This window comes from Eumetopias jubatus, unplaced genomic scaffold (genome assembly GCF_037043125.1).
Source record: "Eumetopias jubatus isolate StellerSeaLion01/CBP00866 unplaced genomic scaffold, mEumJub1_p1.0 scaffold_3, whole genome shotgun sequence".
NCBI classification, from domain to species: Eukaryota; Metazoa; Chordata; class Mammalia; order Carnivora; family Otariidae; genus Eumetopias; species Eumetopias jubatus.
In genome coordinates, this window is record NW_028274809.1 from 184,224,920 (window position 1) to 184,247,581 (window position 22,662).

The following is a 22,662-nucleotide window of genomic DNA, read 5'->3' on the forward strand; positions in this document are numbered from 1 at the left end:
CCATTTAAATAGGTTATGTCTTTGCTTTCCTTAAAAAGACAACTTAGATGCAATTTAAAATTTCTGAATGTGTAGGGCCTTCCTAGAATTCCAGGCAAGACTTGTTTTGTAGCCTTGGTTCTTTGTTAACATCCCAATTATTATTCTTGCAGTGGTGGGGAGGGTGATCCAAGAATATTTTACCCCCCTTCTCAGGCAAGGGAAACAAAAGCAAAGATAAGCTATTGGAACTACACCAAACTAAAAAGCTTCTGCATGGCAAAGGAAATCATCAGCAAAATGAAAAGGCAACCTACTGAATGGTAGAAGATATTTGCAAATGATCTATCCAATTAGGGGTTAAATACAAAATATATAAAGAACTTCTACAACTCAACATCCCCCTAAAACCAAACAATCTGGTTAAAAAGTGGGCAGAGAAACTGAATAGACATTTTTCCAAAGAAGACATCCAGATGCCCAAAAGACACATTAAAAGATGCTCAACATCACTCATCATCAAGGCCACGCAAATCAAAACCACAATGAGACATCACCTCACACCTGTCAGAATGGCTGAAATCAAAAAACACAACAAACAACAAGTGTTGGCGAGGATGTGAAGAAAAAGGAATCCTTGTGCACTGTTGGTGGGAATGCAAGCTGGTGCAGCCACTGTGAAAAACAATACGGAGGCTCCTCAAAAAATTAAAAACAGAATTACCATATGATCCAGTAATTCCACTACTGGGTACTTACCCAAAGAAAACAAAAGCACCACTTCGAAAGGATATATGTCCTCCTACGTTTATTGCAGCACTTACAAGAGCCAAAATATGGAAGCAACCCAAGTGTCCATTGATAGATGAATGGGTAAAGAAGAGGTGGTGTATGTATATGTATATATAATGGGATATTACTCAGGCATAAAAAGAATGAGATCTTGCCATTTGTGACAATATGGATGGAGCTAAAGGGTATCACGATAAGTGAAATAAGTCAGACAGGGAGTGACAAACACCATATAATTTCACTTATATGTGGAAACTAAAAAACAAAACAAATGAACAGATAAACAAAAAAATCAGAAACAGACTCATAAATACAGAGAACCAACTGGTGGTTGCTGGGGAAGAGGTGGGGAAAGGCAAAATAGGCGAGGGAGATTAAGCGATACAAACTTCCAGTTATAAAATAAATAAGCCATGAGGATTAAAAGTAGAGCATGGAGAATATTCAGTAATACTGTAACAACTTCGTATGGTGACAGATGGTAACTACACTTATGTTGAGCATTGCATAATATATAGAATTGTTGAACCACTATGTAGAACATCCAAAACCAATATGACATTGAATGTCAACTATATTTTAATAAAAAAACGAATATCTTATCCCGTGTCCTCTTCTCCCACCAACTCTACTTCTCAAAGGGTCTCTACTCTTTGATACAGCCAAATATTTAAGCCAAAGATCTTCCATGCAACAGAAACTACGAGAATGGTCCATCATGCCTGTTATCTTTCTGCCATCAATCATATAACCTTCACACATTTTCATTTACATTTTTGGGGGCATGATTGTCAATGCTATAATATCCAATCTGTTTTCACACATAACTGGGCACAGAGCTGATCATTTATTCTATTCTATTTCTTATAATGACTGTGAGCACCAAGACTAAATTCTCTTTTAGTGTCTAGAGGTCAGGCAAGTTGATGCTTAATATTTTTATGATGATGGCCAAGAGTATTACACATAATTATGCAAAATGGCAATCTGGCCCTGAGGCATTTCATTTTCAAACACCTTCATGTAATGGCAGAAGGAGAAGAGGGGCCAATCCAATTTCCTGTAGTATGTCCATCTTACTTTTACTCAAAATAGTAATATGAAAATATTCCTAGGATAATTATAGAGCAATAAAAAACCTTCCCTGTTGATAATGGATAGAAATTAAACAATAGAGAATTTTGCCAACTTAGACTGCCTTTACTTATTAAAATCTATTTTTTTTACTTTGAAGCTCTCTTTTAACAGTATCTGTAAGCACGTTTTACCCTTATTTTTTTTAAATGCAGATTTGAAGAATTCCCCACACATTACTTACTTGTTTAAGCTTCTTTAGATCTTCATCAAGTTCTAAGTTGTCCAAAATAACAGCAACAAACAAACTCAGGAGGATCTATAAAATGGTTAAATAACAATGAAAAAACCCACATGCTGTAAGTATCAAAATATTATATATATATGATATAGAATATCTACCTAAAAATATATACTACATAGAATGCATTAAATGAAAAATGAACATGTAGTTGTGAAGCATTGCATAGGGATTTTAAGGTATTTAGCACAAATATGTTAAAGGAAATGCATACGTTAACTGAAATAAACAATTTAGGATATTAATTTGCTCTATGAAACCGATTTAAATGGAAATTAAGAAAAAACTTTTTATAACTCAACAGTCCCACTTCTGAGGCTATATCCAAATAAAATAATTTGGAGTATTAAAAAGCCTTATATACAAAGGTGCTTGATAGTTATTTGTAATAATGAAATACCAGAAATAGTATCTAACCTTACATAAATAGGTAATACAGTTATGCAGATCTCTATTATAAAATTCACGCAGCCATTACAAATTCCCATTGTGGGAGCTAGTCTCCAAGAGGGTCCCCTGGTGTTCACACTCTTGTGAGCCTCTTCCCAAGTTGAATATGGCTGGTCTGTGCAATAGGTTACGAAAATGATTGTGGGTGACTTATGAGACTAGGTGATAAAGACACTGTGGCTTTCAGCTTGCCGTCTCTTGGATCAGCCACTCTGGTGGAAGCCAGGTGCCATGTCATGAGGACACTCTATTGGCCCAATGGAGAGGTCCATGTGGTGATGAACCAAGGCCTCCCGCCCTGTGAGTGATCCATCTCACAGGATCCTCCCGCCCTAGTCAAGCCTTCAGTGGACTGCAGCCCCACCAACATTTTGACTGCAAACTCATGAGACGTTCTGAGCTAGAAACATCCAGCTCAGCCTGTCCCAGATTCCTGACCTGCAGAAAATATGTGAGAAATAAATGTTTATCCTTGTAAGCTCTTATTGTCCATAATTTGTTATACAGCTACATAAAGAATGCATTCATGAATTTTAATAGTATTGAAAAAATGCTCACATTACAATATTAAGTAAGAGTGTACAGGGTGGAAGTGCAAGGAGGTACAAAAAAGAACAACAGAGCGAATGCTAGAAGGAGGTACTTTAGAAATGTTAACGGTGGGGCGCCTGGGTGGCTCAGTTGGTTAAGCGACTGCCTTCGGCTCAGGTCATGATCCTGGAGTCCCAGGATCGAGTCCCACATCGGGCTCCCAGCTCAGTGGGGAGTCTGCTTCTCCCTCTGACCCTCTCCCCTCTCATGCTCTCTCTCACTCTCTCTCTCTCTCAAATAAATTAAAATCTTTAAAAAAAAAAAAGAAATGTTAACGGTGCCTGCCTTTGTGAAAAACAGACTTCCCCCTTTTCCTGGTATTTCACCACATTTCACAAATTAAAGAAAAAAAGGCATATGCTTTTTTTGGAATGGGTAAATAAGGTAAAAGAGAGAATGCAACACAAAAGTAGAATTTTAAAAAATATTTAATTTTTAGTCCTTTTTCAAGTTTGAATTCTCTAAAGCTCCACATTCATTTGATAGATCATTTTCATTCCTAATTTATGTTCCTCCTTTCAATCTCCCTCTTAGGAAATTATTTCCATTCGTTAGTATTAGATGGCTAAGCATGAAGGTAAGAAAGTTAGGGCAATTTAGTCATGACTTTTAAGTACCAGAGAGATTTATTATGCAGAAGTTAATGGCTAGCTCTTTTCCACGTTCAATGAGTATATAACAAGGGGAAAAAGAGCTGCCAGATATTATTAAATTTTGACAGTATATGCTTGCCTTGGGACAAGTGCCAATACCCTCCGTTTAAAAGCCATGTCCATTGGAATCCTACCAGAACTTAAAGAAGATACAGAATGGTCTAGATGACAGATGTTTACTGATGTCACCATGTCTGCCACACCACGGACATCTAGGCACAGATATATTCAGCCTTCCTCTAACCAGACATTATTCTCAACAGGACCTTTCATAGTCCCCTTTAAGTTTAGGCCCCTTGCATGACCATGATCTTCTCATCAAGAGCAGTGTCTATGGAGGGGTACACCATTTCCATCACTCTTCGGGTACTTGACCAGGCACTCCTCAGTCCTAATTTAACCAGTTTTCCTATCTTACCAGTAAAGGGTAAACACAAATCTAAAAAGAAAAAAAAAAATTCCCTGATGATAAGAGGGAAAGTGACAGTTCTCTTCCCTTTTCTTAGAGATTTCCTTCAGAAAACTTGTCTTCTTCTGGAAATTCTTCTCCTGCCCCTTTGAGATGTATATACATCAAATTAAAAGCAAAATAAATCTCACTTATTTTACAACCCAGGAATGGTTTTCTTTGGAGGGGGGCAATCTCTTTGACACATAAACGTCAGGCAGACAGCACCCTATCTATTTCCCCTTTTCCCTTTTCATGGGGGGGGGTGGGGGGGAAGGGGAGTGTCACTTAGCCACACGGTGTCATGTTGCGAAACTACCTACTTGTCTTGAAGGTATCCATTTTCTTTTTCTTCTGGATAAAGGTAATTAGCTACCACAGATGGCCACCCCAATACCCAGGTGAGTTTAGGGGGAACTCTACAAATGGTGTTGTCACGTCTTCTTATGTGTTGCCTGGTTATTTTCATCTGGAGGACACAGATGTAACGGGCTATACATATACAAGGTGAGATTGCTTTGTCTTTGCGGTCTCCTTAGTGGGTTGCCTGTGATGCCTGCTGCAGTCTGGATTGGTGCTGATTTGATCATAAAACTATTTTCTTTCTCATCTACCTTGGTGGGGAGAGGTTTTCTGGGTTGGCAGGATATTTTATTTTTAATTATTTTCCCAACACCAGACAGATGGCAGGCTACTTAAGGACAGAGAGGTTATGTTCTTCGATTAAATTCGACAGGAAGTTGATTGGGCCCCATCGATGTGTCAGACACTGCCTGGTCAGGAACACAGATACGATATTGGGCTCACTGCTATGAAGTTCACAGTCAAATTGAGCCGCTGTAGGTTGGCGGCCGGGTAGAAGGAGCACCGTGGTGGGAGACCTCAGTTAGCCACCAGACACTGAGTTTTGAGGCCCTTGTCTGTGAAATATTACAGACAATAACAACAATAGCTCAATGAATTGCAGCTCTCCCCTTTTTTCATTTAATCTTCTTCTGACAACCCTGTGGTGTGGTACAGCCTGTATGAAAATATACAGACATAAATTTAGATAGGAGAAACTAAAATAGTTTTCTTGATATTTCTACACATGAATTTAATTTAGTCCATAAACCCTCCATTTGTTTGCTGGCTGAAAACTGAATCTTGCTGTATCGATTCAATTCAGGCCTTTAAAACTCAGTTACATTTGAATAAATGCTCCTTTTGCTGGCCTAGGGTCAAGGGCATGCTTATCATCAGCGTCTGGTCCACTGTGGCCATGGGGCCTGTCCTCTGTCCCCCATCCGGGGCAGCGATGGTGCTTGTTTGGGGGCCTCTGGTGAATTGATCACCATCTCGGCTCCTGTAGCTCCTGCTAAGGTCTGATTCCCAGTGACACCCTCTGTGTTAGTTCCCTGGGGCTGCTGTAACAAGTTGCACAAGCTGGGTGGCTGGGAACGACAGAAATGTACTCCATGATAGCTCTGGAGTCCAGCTGTCCAAAATCAGGTTGTCAGCAGAACCATGCTCCTTCAAGAGGCTCCAGGGGAGGATCGACCTTGCCTCTCCCAGCTTCCAGGGGCCCCAGGCGGTCGTTAGCACGTGGTGGCATCACTCCAGTCTCTGCCTCTGTCTTCACGTGGCCGTCTCTTTCTTCCTGTGTCTCGTCTTCATCTGTTTCTTATAAGGACACTTGTCATTGGATGTAGGGCTCCCCTGGATAATCCAGGATGTCGCATTTCAAGAACCTTAGTTTAATGACATCTGCAAAGACCCTTATTCCAAAGAAGGTCAAATTCACAGTTGTGGGAGTTAAGACATGGACATCTCTTTTTGGGGGTCCCCATTCAAGCCCCTCTACTCTCCATCTGGTCTCTAGCCTGGGCCGTTGTTCTCACACGAGTGTTGTTCCTAATCAGGAAGTCGGGAAATTCTGCCATTCCAGGTGGGAACTGAGAGGGACTTGTCCTTGAGGTTCTCTCAGGCCTCCCTCTCTTCTCAGAACTTCCTGGACCTCCAACTCCATGCAGGCCACCCCTCATCTGTGTGGGGTCTCCAGCAGGGCTGCCACCCCCCACAGTTCTGATGAGAAGTGGGGCCAAGTCACGGATGTGGAGCACACCTGGGTTGGCACCAACACTGCCGTGGGCCCTGAGTGTGGCTGCTGCCCTACCGTGGAGACAGGCTGCGCCCCCCTGCCTCCCTCAAGCTCCGTCCTGGAAAATGTTGTTTCTTCTCAGAAAGGAGGAACGTGAAGGGAAACTGGAGCGGGGTTTGACAGGGAGGCTCACACAAGTATGAAGACTGACAACCAGAAACTAAACCCAATCAGAGTATCACACATTTAGTTCTGAGCATTTAGACCTCTGAGAGCTGATCTGGGCCAACGGGCCGGAGCGTGTCTTCTGAATGCTACTTATTTAAGATTGTGAGGTACTGATAAAGTCCAACCGTGTGCTACCAAGATAACAAAATATCAAGGAGAAAGATCATTTTTGGCAGGAAGAGAATTATGAGAAAGGATTTCCAGGTGGCATGTGCGAAGACAAGGCCTTGGGAGCATGTGGCTTGTTTGGGGCCTGGTGAGTGGTTAAGTACCATAGAGCGTGGCTTCCAGAGGCCAGAGAGGTGGCAATTTGCCCAAATGCCACCAACGGAGGCTGGGAGGTGTGAGAGGGAGGTTGTAATGATCACTAAGTGATGACATTAGCTTCCCTTCTGTTAATTTTTTCCTTCCAAATGTAATTTTTTTAGGCATAAAAAATTTTTAGGCAAATAAAATAATGTAGTTATTTTAAATTGGCTCATTGGAACAGTGACTAGACAGTATAAAGTACAGTTTGACAAAGGGCTATTAAATACATAAGGTTTTGTCATAAAAAAAAAAAACCAGTCATTTTATACATTCTTTCTGGAGCAGAGAGAGAAAAGCTCCCCTCAAAGCAGGACAGAGAGACAGATGTGAGATGCTGGCCATGGTTTCTCCTTCTCATGCAGATAGGAGTTGAGTTTTCAGGGCAGAGAGAAGGCAAGACTCAAAAAGTCAAAGCTTTGGCTTTGCAAGGAGAAATGATGAAGGCGCTGTGCGGTTTGAAAGCCCCACATCTAGAGTTAAGCAGTTGGGAGGGGTCTGGGCAACACACTCACGAATAATATAAGAGAAAGTTTAAAGTTTGCTTTCAACCATCATTAAACTTAAGTTCTTTCAACAAATATCTTTGCATGTTTCAGCATCACTGCTTAATTAACCTGACAATGTGATGGCACCCACAGAAATCGTATTTAAAAATCTGCGTGGAGCTCGAGTTTCCTCCTGAAACTCCACTTGGACATGGACTTTTAGCTTGGTCCCTGTCGCTGAGCGTTGGGATAAGGTAGTGACCGAAGTCTGGCTTTGATGGCCTGTTTGGAATAGAAATAGAAGGTGCAGGAGAGGCAGGATTCACTGCTGTGATTGCAAGGAGGTGAGAATTACTTTGTAGTTCCTTCTCAGGCTCTAATAAGGCGGCAATAACCACTGTGATAAAGGAATAGAAGTGAAGGGAGGCTGACAGCTCCACTATCAACATATTTAACGTAAACTGACAAGGAGACATTCTTTTCCTACGGACCTGGTGCTGTGCACAGTGGGGCCGAGGGTGCATGCTGGTCTGGGTGTTGGCCACTTCCTCCCCACCCCGGAAGTCACAGTAGTGGGGGACAAGTCCTCATTCTGGAAGCAAGAACTGTTCCCCGATTCTCTCAGTGTTTTGTTGTTTTGTTTTGTTTTTTTCATTTGTTTGTTCTGTTTTTATAAAAAGCTGAGGTAATGCTCACGAATAATCTGAACGCATTACACTGAGGTCTGAGTCTTACTTTCAGTGTTTACCTACAGGTGTCACAATTGCTGTGCCAAAAGGTTTTCCATCGTCATTACATGTGATTCACAGGTTTATATTAAAATGTTACTGATATAATAAATATTTTTTACGGGGACTCACCACATGCATCACAAGAGTGTCATCGTTTCCACGGGATGCTTTTACCTTTACACTTGACCAATTCTAAATTATGCAGTCAACCTGCTCTGCCTTATTTACTAATTTTTAATATTTAGATTTACATAATACTTGAATTTATAATGTGGCACAGAATACTACATCAGAATTTTTTAAATGCTGCATTTTCACGGGAGAAAGAGGCTCATGGTCCAGTCCTTCATTTCCTCTTCAGCTTTTTTAAGGCACATGTATACTTTCGACCCAGTGGTATTTAATTTGTACAATGCTTTAAAAAAAAAAGAAGTTTGGGGCGCCTGGGTGGCTCAGTTGGTTAAGCGACTGCCTTCGGCTCAGGCCGTGGTCCTGGAGTCCCGGGATCGAGTCCCGCATCGGGCTCCCTGCTCAGCGGGGAGTCTGCTTCTCCCTCTGACCCTCCCCCTCTCGTGCTCTCTCTCTCTCTCTCTCTCTCTCTCATTCTCTCTCTCAAATAAATAAAATCTTTAAAAAAAATAAAATAAAAAAAGAAGTTCATATATATATATTTATGCTTTGGCTACTCTCCACTTTTAACAGGTCTATAACAGTCCATTATATTAATATGCCAGTATTTGTTCTACCACATAATACATGGCTACCATGCAATAGACAACTGATGTAATTTATGTAATTTATCCACTTCCTTATTTTATGAGCAATATTGATACATTATGAATCACCAATTTCGATGAAAAGGTGTAGAATAACTATTAAAATATCCTAGGCACCTAATTCTTCTAGTTTGCTCAGATTATAACGTCCATTCTCAAGATATTTTTAGCCTTGATAATGCATTTAGTGGGGAAAATGTCACATATCAAGTCCCTGGAAGCCTGGCAAATCTCGTTCCCAGAATTTTTATGAATTGGACATACCCACATATTGGTGGGATTCTGACCTTCTAGCTAAGTGGATTTCAAAGCATCTGTTTCCAGGTTCGATATGGTTCCTGCCCCACTTCCTTAATAGGTGTTTGGCCACCACAAAATCTCTTTCCTTCTCTGACTACTCCTCTCACGCCTCGCACTCTACTGAAAAAGTCAGATCCTCCTGAGCTAAGGTTTTGCTAGGTATTTGCGATGTTTTAAGTTTTATACATTCAACCACAGACAATTAGTCTGATTCCCTTCCTTTACCCAGAACACATTTCAGCAGGGTTCGGGAGATTACAGAATGCAGAGGCAGGTGCGTTCCCAGTCTCATTATTCCCTCCAGTTTTGTTGTGATGGGACCACTCTGCCCAGCACACCAGGGCGCTCACCCTCTCTACCTCACACTCAGCGTTTGGGGCAGCATGACTCAGACTGCTGAAAGTCACAGTTTATTGTGAAAGAGGGGGGCCTTACCAGTGGGTTTTCTTGGCTGAGAATCTCCACCTTTATTTTACATTCTCTCTAGCTCTGCATACAGTCATGTCTTTGTCCTATATACATCTTTGTCCTATATACATCTTCCCCTTTCCCTTCCCACTTCTTCTTTAAAGTTTACTTTTACTACTTTCTTTTCCTTACGATACAGCTTAATGACAGCCCATTAGCTGAAATGTCACCTTTAATCTTATTTCGCTCGCTACGGTGAACTTTATTAATAATTCCTTTTTAAAAATTATTTTCAAGCATATGGTAAAAGCACAGCAGGCATCTGGTCAACACCCCATAATCCTGTGTTTTTCTTTTTCCTTCTTACCACTTTGAATCACACTACCCTAAGTTGTCTTGTGAGCTGTAGTTGGAAACAATCTCTTTTTTACATAGGTCAACAAAAAAGTCAAATGTAATCAGAGCAATGTAAAATGGGATCTGTTCAACACAGATGCACTCTTAAATGAATTCTATAAAACCAAGTTATTTAATTTACACTTTGGAATGCCCATTTTTGTCAGCAAAATATGACTATTCTCAGAAAGCTGCCACCACAGAAGCAAAATCAAGAGATTGCTGTGTTAATTTAAGCACTTCAAAGGTAACAAAAAGACTATCCACAATGAACGCTTAATTACATTTTCTCTCTTTCAGTATTCACATCCCAGGGCTTTCCTTGGAAACAATAATAAAGGGAAAAACACCGAAGAAAAAAAATAGAGGTTTTTCAACTGGATCAGTAAGTCTTCCACAGTCCTTATCCCCTAATCATTGGCAAAAGTGGGGGAAAAGACAAATTTCACAAGCACTCGGCAAACTGCGATCAGGACAGAAATACACAATACATACCTGGTGGATGAGAGAGACATTTTAAAGAAACAATAGATAATGGTTATGAATATGCATTTGCTATACACTTAAGCTTGATTTTCATTGTGGGCTGACAAACTGGTGCCCCCAGGGGGCAATGGAATAGCCTGCTGTTTTTTATTCCAGAACAAACTGCAGCCAGTTTTTTTTTCTTGTTTTGCTGCTTGGCATATGCCTGTCCTTGAAAAGACTAAATCAGGAACTCCCTGGGTTGTGCGGCACCACTGGGCCAGTGTGGATAAAAAACAAAGCGGAGCTTGTATATTTATGTGGACTTTTTTTTTCTCCCATTTGGCTTAAAATGCTTTGTAGTATTTTGCAAAAAGAAGCATACAATTTAAGAAAAATGCTCATTTTAATGAGGCTCAAGCCTAAAGACAGGCTTATGGAATCGAGATTTTAACTTCTAAGTGTTCAGTTTTTTTTTTTTTTAAGATTTTATTTATTTATTCATGGAAGACAGAGAGAGAGAGAGAGACAGAGAGAGGCAGAGGGAGAAGCAGGCTCCCAAGGAGCAGGGAGCCCGACACGGGACTCGATCCCAGGACCCCGGGATCATGACCCAAGCCGAAGGCAGACGCTCAACCATCTGAGCCACCCAGGCGCCCCGTAAGTGTTCAGTTTTTAAGGGAATGTGATGCATATGTCACAGAGGCCTAGGGCCTCCAACCACATACTTATATGTCAATCCACAAACCATTTCCAGCTGTTTCGCTGTCAATATTTTAACTATTTCAGATCAGGGAGGGCTGGATGAGTGCAAATCAGAAATTTATTATGCGGGCACTGATCCCACGGCAATCCACAGCCTTTTATCACTTGTGTCATTAGGTCTTGAATGGCAGGCTTTATTCATTGGTTGGTCGGTCGGTTGGTTGGTTGGTGTTTACCAGCCCTACTTCTGCACCGGTTGTAGGCTCAGAAACGGCAGGGATTAAGCTCTTGTCTAATCTGGCCAGGATGTAGGTTGGTACTTAGACACAGGAGCTGAGATTCAGGAAAACGGGGTTGAATCAGATTGAGCTAACTTGATGGAGGCCACGGTAGTGACTGTGGGTTGGAGGACGTCAGGAAAAACAAGGCGCCTGCTGATCATGCTCCAGGCAAAATCTCCAGTGAACTGGGGAAGTGACTTCAGTCTCAAGACTTTTGTTTGGAAATGGAACTATCAGGTTTAATTTAGTTATATGGAGTATTTTCTTTCACTGAACTAATTAGTTCTCATTTTAAAAAATCACTTATAAATGTAGGAATCTGAGTAGTTGATCTTTTGGCTTTAGATATCTCAATCAGGCAAGCTAACTAAATATCTCGAAATGGAAAAAACTTCCCATAAATCTGGTTGGGAAAAACCAATGTGAATTTTATTGCAGTGGTGTATTTTATCTGGCTCACACTACGTACAAACAGTATGTTATGATTACTTAAAGACCTAATGGTGGAAGGCAGAAATTCAAAACAATTAGAAGAAGACAGAGGAGAATATTTTTACTATCTCAGGGTAGGAAAGAATTTCTTAAGCATGAGTCCAGAAAAAATATTGACCAAATAAGTGAAAAAATGATCGTCTTGACCACATCAAAACATAATGTCAAAAGCCCTCACAGATACATTGAAATAGCAAAAGGCTGCCTAAGAGAGGAGATTTGCAACACCTATGGGATTACTATCCAGAGGCTATGTACCACTCCAACAAATGCATTTTAAAAAGACAAACTAGCCTTTAGGAAAATAGGTAAAGCATACAATACAATTGGGTGAATCACAAAGATGGCCAGTAAGCTCATGAAGAAGTGCTCCCTTATTAACAATTACTGAAAGACAAAAATGCAAGTTTAAGGCCAAGTGATGAGACTCTCAAAATCCAACTCATGAGACTCTCAAAATCTTAAGTCTAACAATATCAACTAGAAGTGAGAACATAAGAACACAGGGATTCTCAACACCTGAGAGGGTGAATCAGTACAGCTTGCACACAGAACAGGGGTCAGCAAATATAAGCCCCAGACAGTAAATATTTTAGGCTTAGAGGGCCAAGAGACAACACTGATGATATTCTGTGAATACTTATATTTGAATTTAAAAACGTGCAAACCATTCTTTGCTCACAAGCTGTATAAATAAAGCCTGCGGACCAGATTTGATATATGGGCTTGCAGGCGCATGCTACAGAGCCATCTGGGCAGGATCGAGGATCCTGAATTCTACTTTCTGGCATATATACCACAGAAACTCTCACACAAGTGGACACAGCGTACAAACGTATTAGTTGCAATATTATGAGAGCAAATCATTGGAAAACAACGTAAATACCCACCAGGAAGTTCTGATAAACAAATATGGCATAGTCAGTTATATTCCATATATTCATGACTATACAGACTAATGGCTGAATGAACTTTACGTGTATTAAAATAAAGACTTCGAAAACAGTCTTTGGTGACAAAAGCACTGAGAATGTATGCAGAGTTGGATACCATTTATTCTGAAAATTGCTGCTACTAATCATCTTGAGGAGGGAAACAATGATCAAGTATAAACTGGCCTCAGCATGGTGTGTGGTCATAATAGGGAAAAAAGTATGCAAGCACATCTCCCCCAGGGACGGCCATCAGGGCACTGGGGCAGAGTTCTCAAACTACAAAATTAATATGAATCTTACAAACTAATGGTACAAAATGTAGATTATAACCTTAAATTTAAAGCACTATATGTTTTTGATGGACACATATATATGTGGGAGACTACTGCACTTCATTGATTTTAAGACACTCATTTTATTTTCACATTTTAACTACTCTGAAACTGGAGTGCACCTTATCATCTATATGTATGGTTTAATGGTTGCTTTTTGTTAATACTAAACAAACTAAGTCTTCCTATAGTTGACAGCATGTTAAATTCAGTAAAATATGATTTAAAACTGGAAGTTAGATTCAGACCAAATGCATCCTAGTCATTGTCTGGGAGAAGAAGTGTGGGGAAAGAAGGAAGGATCAAGGTAGAGAAGGACTCGGTCCAGGAAGGGGCATCAATGACATTTTAAACTGATCAGTGATACTTCTACAAATTAAAAGCATCTGAACTAATATAATAATTTTTCAGCACTTATCAATGTATACCTTTAAAGGCACACTCCATCTGATTTAAACTCAGTGTTGGGCATAGCTGCGATCTTCCTCACATTCCACGGCTAAAACATCCTCAAAAATACAGCTCACATGGAGATGGCAATCGTGGAAAGGGGGTATGTGCGGCATCATTATCCTCATTTTCAGATACACGACAGAGAGGTTAGGGAAGTTGTTGGATTCTTCTAAAGTCACCCATCTTGTGACCCACAGAGCTAGAACCTGAATCTAGACTTTGAACTCCACAGCTATACTCCACCTTATTTCCCAAAGTGCCCTCGTTGCTTTCCAGATTTGGAAAAGACTATGAATAAAAGAAGAAATTATTTCAATTTATAGTTTTAATTTAGAATCATGTTTTGAAAATCATGATGGAAAAATTACAATAAATGGTTTGGGCAGATACTTGACTCAGTAGAATGAAAAGGCAGAATTACATATGGGTTTTCCAGATGTGCTCCGTGGATTCCTAGGAGTGCAGGTGAGCCCTCGGGAGTCCTTGGAGATGCTTCCATGTTCCACAGTCAGTGCCATGGTTTTGACCCGTAAGGAAAAATGAGACTGCCCAAGAAGTCAGTGCACCAGATTTAACATTTTATTTCATCATATTAGTGATCGCTGTAGAAGTTCACTTGAAAAAAAATTACTTTGGTAAACAGTTTATTAGGCTGAATCGGTTTTTCCTTGCTTTCATACTATGTGAGACTCTCACTAAAGGATTAAATCTATGTGAAAAATCTGCCATGAGGATAGCAAACAAGTATACCGTTTTAATAGAAAAACAATTAGATAGATTATTACCACACATGGATGATTTCAATCATATCTCTCCTACCTTGGACCCATGATCAATAGTCTCCAAGCTATTCCATAGTTTTAAAGGAACTTAGACACAGTAGATGCTTAATAAACAGCTGAATTCACAAATGAGTAAATGAATGAATGAATGAATGACAGAGACTTAAAGGTCCTGGAAGGGAGGATGCAAAGTGCTCGGAGCCACATGTCACGCAGTGCGGGCAGATTTCGCTCTGGAAGCCGGGCCTCCTTCCCCCCTGCTGAATGTTCTTTCCTTTTGTGCATATTTTAAAAGTCACCCCATGTAAAAAAATGCCAAAACTACTTCCATGTGATTCTACTGCTTGAATCTAAAACTTTACACCAGATAACGATGCATCCCCATACACTGCTTGACGGATGTGTCTCGGTTTTGGAAAGAAAGGCTCTGCCTATAGCAAATGCAACCTCCAACACATCTAGTTTCTGAAGCACTTATATGGTTCATATTTAGAATTGGAAGGGACCTTAGCACTCATTTGTAATCTGTTTTATTTTAGTGACTCTTGGACAGAGGTTTGACTCCATGAAGACATTTTCAGGGATAGTGGGAAACATCGCAATCAAAGGAAACAGTGACATAGCTGAATGACAGGCTGTGAGTCCAGGAAGACGTGGGAACATTCTGGCTCCAGCATTTGCACCCTACGTGGCATTGGGCAAATTTCTTAACTCCTCTGAGCCTCAGTTTCACCATCTGTAAAGCGGGAGCATTACCTACCTTGGTTGTTCCAAATACTAGGAATAAAATTATAAAACATTTTGCTTTTCAATAAACAATAGCAGTTTTGTTTTTTTTTTAATTTCATGTGTTTCTGATAAAGGATAACATTTTGGGTTCTTACTTTGGAACTTTTAACATAATAGAGCTTAAGTTGGCTTCTTAACTACATACACTTTTATTGTAAGGAGATGTACTTTCGCCATTAAAAGACCTGAGGATTACATCCCTTCGTATGTTAAGGCCACATTTCACAATTTTTTTCTTTCTGTTTAATAGAAATGCATTGAAAAGAAAAAAAATCTGCTGTGTGACAGAAGTCAATTTTTCCTGGGTTTTGGTATTAAATTTTCATGATGCTTTTTACAATTTATTTGTAGCTCTGAGTTTTAATGTCCTCCCATGCATTTCTTTCCATCAAAGCCCCAAAACACTGAGCTGACTTCTCACTGTACCCCAAGATCTGCACCTTGTCTTCAGTTTAGTCTCAGCTTGGAAAAGGAAGCGGTGACACTGAAGATCTTGTCTCTATATGATAAATAATAATAACGGCAGCAATCATAATAATGTAGTCTGGCTTGATCCTTAGATTATCCAGAGTGGGAATGCTTAGAGATGATGAAACAGGTACGCAAATGCGGGATTTCCATTTTGTCTCGTCTTGTTTTCCCTCATGTGAACACTTGTATCTGATGGAGACGTCTTACTCAGATCTGAAATCTAGTTCCTCAAGGAGCTCGATTCATAGGAATTGAGACTGGAAGGGACCTCATCTGGTCGGACTATTTACATGGGTTCTCTGGCTCTTGTTCTGAAATGGAAACTAGGCCACAGAAACCGGCTGATGCTCATCCCACTATGGTTGTAAGACAGAATTAAAAAGAAATGCTAAACTCACCAGAGTGGCAAAGAGATGGTACAGAATGAAATAGATGGCCACCACAGGTGCCCACATGTGGCCCACAGCATTCAGGGTTTGGTCCATCACGTCTACCCATCCTTCCTGGGTGAGGATCTGGAACATGGACATAAATGCCTGCGGAGGAAGACAACGGAGGTGTTAAACACTGCTTAGGCGCAAGTGCATTTTAAAATTAGAATGTGGTGTTAGAGGACTCTGGTGTCAACATTATTGATTTTTATCTGATTGATCTGAGGAAGAACAGCCTTAATGCAACAGATGGGAAAGAGCTGAGAACTAAAAATCCTAAAAGCCTGATATCTAACTTTTCAGTGTTTTAAACTAAAATAATCACCCTGAATTAAAATTAGCCTCGTGGGTGGGTAAATACTATTGAGTAAATTGAAGGAAAAAATCAGGATCTCTTGTTATTTTTTTTTTCTATTCTCTAAGCAAGCTAAGATTTAACATTTCCAACAGATAACTGAATTTTTATTTTGCTGCTAAGTGCAACTTATTTTTATAGTGAATTGCATTTGATTGTCTAAAGGCATATGAGAATAATAGCCTTAATTTTACTTTTATAGTATTCATCTATCAAATTATTTCAGTTATATTAAAAACAGGAGACTCTATAAGAAAGAAATATTTTCCTTTCTTTCTTCTTTCTTCCTCCTTCCTTCCTTCCTTCCTTCCTTTCTTATGCTCGCTCTCTCTCTCTCTTTCTAATAGAGAGGGGGTGGGTAGCGGGAGAAGGAGAGAGAATCTCAAGCAAGCTCCACACTCAGTGTAGAGCTTGACAGGGCTTGATCTCATGACCCTGAGATCATGACCTGAGCCAAAATCAAGAGTCAGAGGCTTAACCAAAAGAGCCACCCAGGTGCCCCAAGAAACAAATATTTCTAAATGATACTGCCATACAGAGTAACTTAATAAAGACAAACACACTTGTCATGATTATTTTGTTTTATTTTCAAGGCACAGAGTCAAGACCATGAAAGAGGCCAAGACCTAAATAAATAAATTAATTAATTAAAATAGAGCATTCCAACAGAATCCAGCCAAGCTACAAGACTCATACTTTCTCTGCCAAGATCTTTGGTTAGTTCCATTCTTACAAGTTTTTCTTATTAAACATGGAGTTATATGTACAGCCCTGACTCAGGTGTCTTATATACATTAGTGGTCAATAAATGTTTCTTAATGAGGACTTATGATAATGATGATGTCTGGGGAAAGTGAAAATTGGAATCTAGTGACTCTTTAAAAATGTCTTTATAGGCTTTAGTACAATGAAGTTGTAAACTGGACTCTCAGATTCCAAGAAATAAGGTCCAGGATAATACAAAGACGGACAGAGCCCAAGATAAAAACCCTGTTACATTGATAGGATCTTAGAGACAAAATGGTCACTACAGGTAATCTACTCTGACTCTTTCTTTTTGAAGATAAGGAAAATGAGGCTTAAGAATGATAGGTGATTAGCCCAAAGTCACTCTACTAATGTGTGACACTAACAAGTAACACTGAGTCATTGTGACTCCAAAGTAAGTCCTTTTCCAAGTATCACATTCTGTGTTCGGTGAGGTATTGAATCTACTACTTTCCAAGCTGTACCCCACAGAGTAAGCTCTCTTAGCAGTTTGCTTTGCTAGGGACACTTCACGAACTGTTTTAGAAGTATGACATTAAATGCCTAGCACATAGTGGACCCCTCTGAACAAAGGAGCAATTAATTGTTAAATGATTCTTGTACCAGGAGATAAGTTTTTCCACTTACCCTTTGTCCATGTGTGAAACACTTAACATCTCCTTGAGTTAATTTTTCTATAATCTCATTACCCTACAGTGTGTCTTGTTCACAAAAGTACGAAGTATGCTGTTAGCGATGCTTGAACTCAGCTTTGTCAAGGACAATATAATACTTTCCCTGCCAGGGGGCCTGAGAGAATATTAGCTCTAACTCATCCTAAAAATGCTTCAGAAGATTTCGCAACACGTCATTTAACTTCATAAGTATGCCAACACTTATCATCAAGGGAACTATTTTTTTCCCTGTTTTTTTTTTTTTCTGTCGAAGATTTATTATGTACAAAGACAAGGAACACAGGTTCCAAAGATGATTCACAAAAAAATATCAGACTGCTGTATTTTCTTCAACGAAGATGTCACCAGTGTGAAAAAGTGTGTGCATCCTAAAGACTCAACAGCAACAGGGGAAGATCAAAACCCCCACCAGTATAAAGGGAATTTTACCCAACATGGATTTCTTTCCCCCAAAATGACAGGCAAGCTTGTGATTAAATCCAACATCTATTCTTAGTACCTAGGGACCAAAAAATGCAGGTGTACCTTTCAACTGCCTTGGGCACTAACCAAATTAATTTGTTTTCATCCACTACATTAGCTTTCATGAATACTCAGCTATTATGCATTCAGTAAATGCTCGGGAACGTGGAGCTATGGGATTGTAACCCGTTGCTGGCAGATAAGCAATGTGGGCAAGAACACTGGGGTTATCTTCTACTCTCTTCAGAGTCTCAGAATAAAAAAAAAAAAATCTCATTTCTGTACAGCTTAGCCACCTGAAAATGCATGTTGTAAGATGCTGTGAATTATATTTGAGAGCAACGCTTTGTTACAATGTGTGTCTTTCTAGCTGCTTATGTGGATAAACCAATGAAAATTAGTGCCATGAAATACGTCCATCACAGGCTGAAAATGAATTTGTGCTTTGCATGAAGGCTGCTATTTTATCCAGCAGATTCTTATCTGCTGAGATTTTATCCAGAAATTTAAATCCCGATGATTGAGATGTAACTCAAGTACACCTATATTGTCCACAGAATGTGCGTCCCTTGAAGAGTCTGCTTAGCTTACTTATTTAAACATGGATTGTTAGTGGTTTCTGGAGGCTTGAGGTGTCAGGCATTGAAATGAGGAAGACACGGTTTCTTCTACCAAGAAATTTATAATCAAAAGTGATAGAATAAGATGAAAATGACCAACTCTAATAAAAGGTAAAATGGAAAATATGGTGTATAAGAGAACTATGGTAAAGCTATCAGGGAGCAAGTGAGAAGTACAAATGTATCCCTTCTGGGTGAGGCAAGAACTGTTTGGGGAAAATGATGGCAAGTGATTGTCATGATGAAAACAAGTATGATGTAAATGCTGGAGAAGGGGGCAAGGAACAAAGACCTGGAGGAAGTCCTCTCTTTTCTCCAAGCTACCCGCTGTTATGTAATGCCAATCTCCTACCCCGTGGACCTCTTGCCCCTCCTTATGGGTTTCCACCAGCTCTTTATAAATTAAGAAAACTAGTCTTTTATCTGTCATATATGTTTAAGGTATTTTCCTCTATCTGTTTGTGGCATTTTTGCAAACATTAATTTTAAATTTCTATGTGGTCTAATTTGCTATTATTTTATCTAAGGTAAAAAACAAAACAAAACAAAAAAACTTCTCTCATTGGAATATTAGACTTAAATGTACGCGTACTTTTATGTTCCCTATTTTGTTACGTTTAACATGCTTAACCAGAAGTCACTATTTAAATCAGTCTAAATCTGGAATTTATTTTGGTATAAGAAGTGAGATAGGAATTAATCTTATTTTTTTCTTTCAAATAGGTGATCACCTGACTCAGCATAATATAAATGAAAAAAATCTATCTTTTCAATAATTTGAAATACTCCCTTTATTATATACTGAATACTCATATAATTTCAGCTCTAATTGTAAATTTCTATTCTTCTCCATCAATCTATCTGATCTCCAAATTGTCTAACAATTGTACATTTCTTTTAATAACTGGTAAGATTCCTAGCGGCTCCTCATAAACTTTTGTTTTCAGAATTCTTTCATTTATTTTTATATATTAATTCCTCGAAACATCTTGTTTTATTTGTTGAGATCACATTAGTCTAAAATTGATATTCTTATTCTCCAGTCTCACGGAAATGTTTATCTTCCCATTTATTACGTTTTTATTCATGATTCTGAACAAATATTTCTTCTTATATGGTTTCCACACATTTCTTGTTAAGCTGATTAATATTACTTTTCAAAAGTTTAGTCAAGGTGATGCCATATCGTTAAAATATTGCATAGTAAAGGAACGTGATGATGGGTTTCTTAATGAATGATAAGCATAAGCTATATGTTTTTCAGTCCTAATTGGTCTTTCATGCTTGTCAGTACATTGACAATCAACAGATTGATAGTCAGTATGTTGACTATGAAAATATTGTTCACTGTGAGCCCGGTAATGTTCTCAAATCCTACTTCCTCCTCCAGGGCTCCAATGTCTGACCTATGTGGTACCAGAGGGAGAATGTTCCAGATTGAGCGGCTCCCTTTCTCACTGTCTGCTAATTGCTCAGAATCTGGCCCAGTTTAATGCACTTTATTGGAATCTTTGCTTTCTTAACACAATGTTCAGTTTAGTTTAGTTTTGGTTGAAATTTTCTGATTTTTTCACACATTTCATTGGGAAAAGAAATATATATATTTTTTCCCAACTACTTCCTATACTTTCCAGATTCTCATGGATTTTATCTATTGTTTGGAATAAGTTCCACTGTTACGCTCCTATAGATGTTCTTCCTGAAGCCTTCAATTACCCCAAAACCATTTGATTCTTACTCTCAGATATTTTTCGTGGGGGTCCTCTTACTACTTGCTTTAATTTGGACTAATTGCTTTTCATATCTGCTCCACAGTTGTCAGGATCTTGGTTTTTAACTTTCTTATCTAAATCTTTTGTTCTCTCCATTATAGCATCAGAAAGTCATCCCAGAATCTCATCCCTACTCATGACAGTCCTGTTTCAATGTCAGCTGGGTTTTCTTCTCTCTGTTTTGCTGTCTTTGTTTGAGGAGATGGGTCTGCAGGGACAGAAGTGTTCACTGGGGCTATGGGAAGTCCTGCTTGGAATATCAAGCTTCAGATATTTCTTCAATTCAGACAGGTCCCAGAAATCTTTACTGCTGCCAGAGCCAACCAGTCCCAGGTGTTGGCAGCCTCCCATTCACCGGCTCTCCCAGCTGTCTCCAGGGGAGGGCAGATAGCCTGATTCTGCCCGTTTGGGTTCTCGGGAGAGAGGGAGAGAGGACAAGAGGGGCTCTCCTTACCACCATGCCCCAGGGCCACCTGTCCCCTCCTGGCTTCTGTTCTCTTCATACTCTCATGGTGCTAAACTTTTGTTTATTAGGGAGAGAATTCATTTGTGGAAATTAGGATTATTTTGCTTTCACTCTCAAGCTTTCTTCCTAGCTGGGAAAAATAAAATGGTGAGATCTAGCAGTTTATTTTCTCAGGTAAAACAGCTGGAACATGTCATTTCTATACTTGGGGGTTTCTTGTCCTTTTCCAGGCCTATGCATTCTCCCATGGCCTGGTCTCCTCAAATTGAGGGAGATGAGTACATGTTTTAGGATTTGCTTTTCCAATTTATGTTCTTCTCAACATCTGAAAAACAGGCTTAAGGCATGAGACTAGAGAGTTCATCCTCTATGATTTTCTGTTTCTCTCCCCCCTTTTTTCCCTCCTTCGTAGTAGCTGCTATTCAAAGATAATGGCACAAAATTGTGGCCTTGCCTTTGTGTGGTTATTGCTGGTGTAATTTTTTCTGGCTGATAATTAACTATTTTATTTGTTTCCTTAAGTTTTAGGGACAGAGGGTCTGTGATTTTGCTATTGCACCCCTCAATTCCAAACCTACAGATGTAAATAGGAGTAAACAACTTTGTTTACAAGTGCTTTTACTTTTTAAAAGAATTTTATTTTTTTCTTTAGAGAGAGTGAGAGCATGTGCATGTGCATGCAAATGCGGTGGGGGGGAGGGGCAGAGAGAGAGGGAGAGAGAGAATCTTAAGCAGGCCCAAGCCCAACTCCCGAGCTCCGACATGGGCCTTGATCTCACCATCCTGAGATAACGGCCTGAGCCAAAATCAAGAGTTGGTCACTTAACTCCTGGGTGGGACTGAGCCACCCAGGAGCCCCTACAAGTGCTTTTACTGTTTTGATTGTGAATGACATAATCCCATATTAAACACCACCATACAGGTCAGTCCCTTTCATACTGGAGGTGCTTGGCTACACTAACCGAATCAGGGATGAGCCGTTAAGCAGAGAATGGCCAATTGCACTTAAGGTGATCAGGAATAAACAAGTCTGCCTCATCAGAAAAGAACTAAACCAATCAAAAACATCTCTAATGAGCCTCCAGTGGAAGCTATAGAGAAAAATCACATTGTTGGCTGTAGCACCTGGAGGTGAACAACTGAAGACTAGCTATACAGGTCAGCAGGAGCAAGAGGGGTCATGGAAAAGTCAGTTATGAGCATGTTGATAATCCAAGGAAGCAAAAATCTCTGAATGAACAGAAGTTAAATGGGAAAAAAAACACAGAGTAGAGATGGCAATGATGTTCACGGAATGGAGAAGAAAGGTTGTGAAAATCACTGGTTCAGGGAGCACCTTTTTCTAATTGGAGTGCATCATATTCCTCAGGTATGTGGGAACAAAACAAAGGGCAAGACCAGAGTAGAG

The 22,662-nt window shown here is 39.7% G+C and overlaps 1 protein-coding gene across 3 annotated transcripts in view; it reads right to left on the reverse strand.

The window, feature by feature from the left end:
- NALCN (sodium leak channel, non-selective) overlaps positions 1-22,662 on the reverse strand; it is a 290,181-nt gene that overhangs the window by 104,524 nt on the left and 162,995 nt on the right. For all 3 annotated transcript variants that reach the window (XM_028112068.2, XM_028112069.1, XM_028112067.1), the window contains 2 exons: positions 16,105-16,242; positions 2,090-2,164 (listed from right to left, as the gene is read on the reverse strand). In XM_028112068.2, the coding sequence (XP_027967869.1) occupies positions 2,090-2,164; positions 16,105-16,242 (213 nt within the window). The remainder of the gene's footprint in view (positions 1-2,089; positions 2,165-16,104; positions 16,243-22,662) is intronic.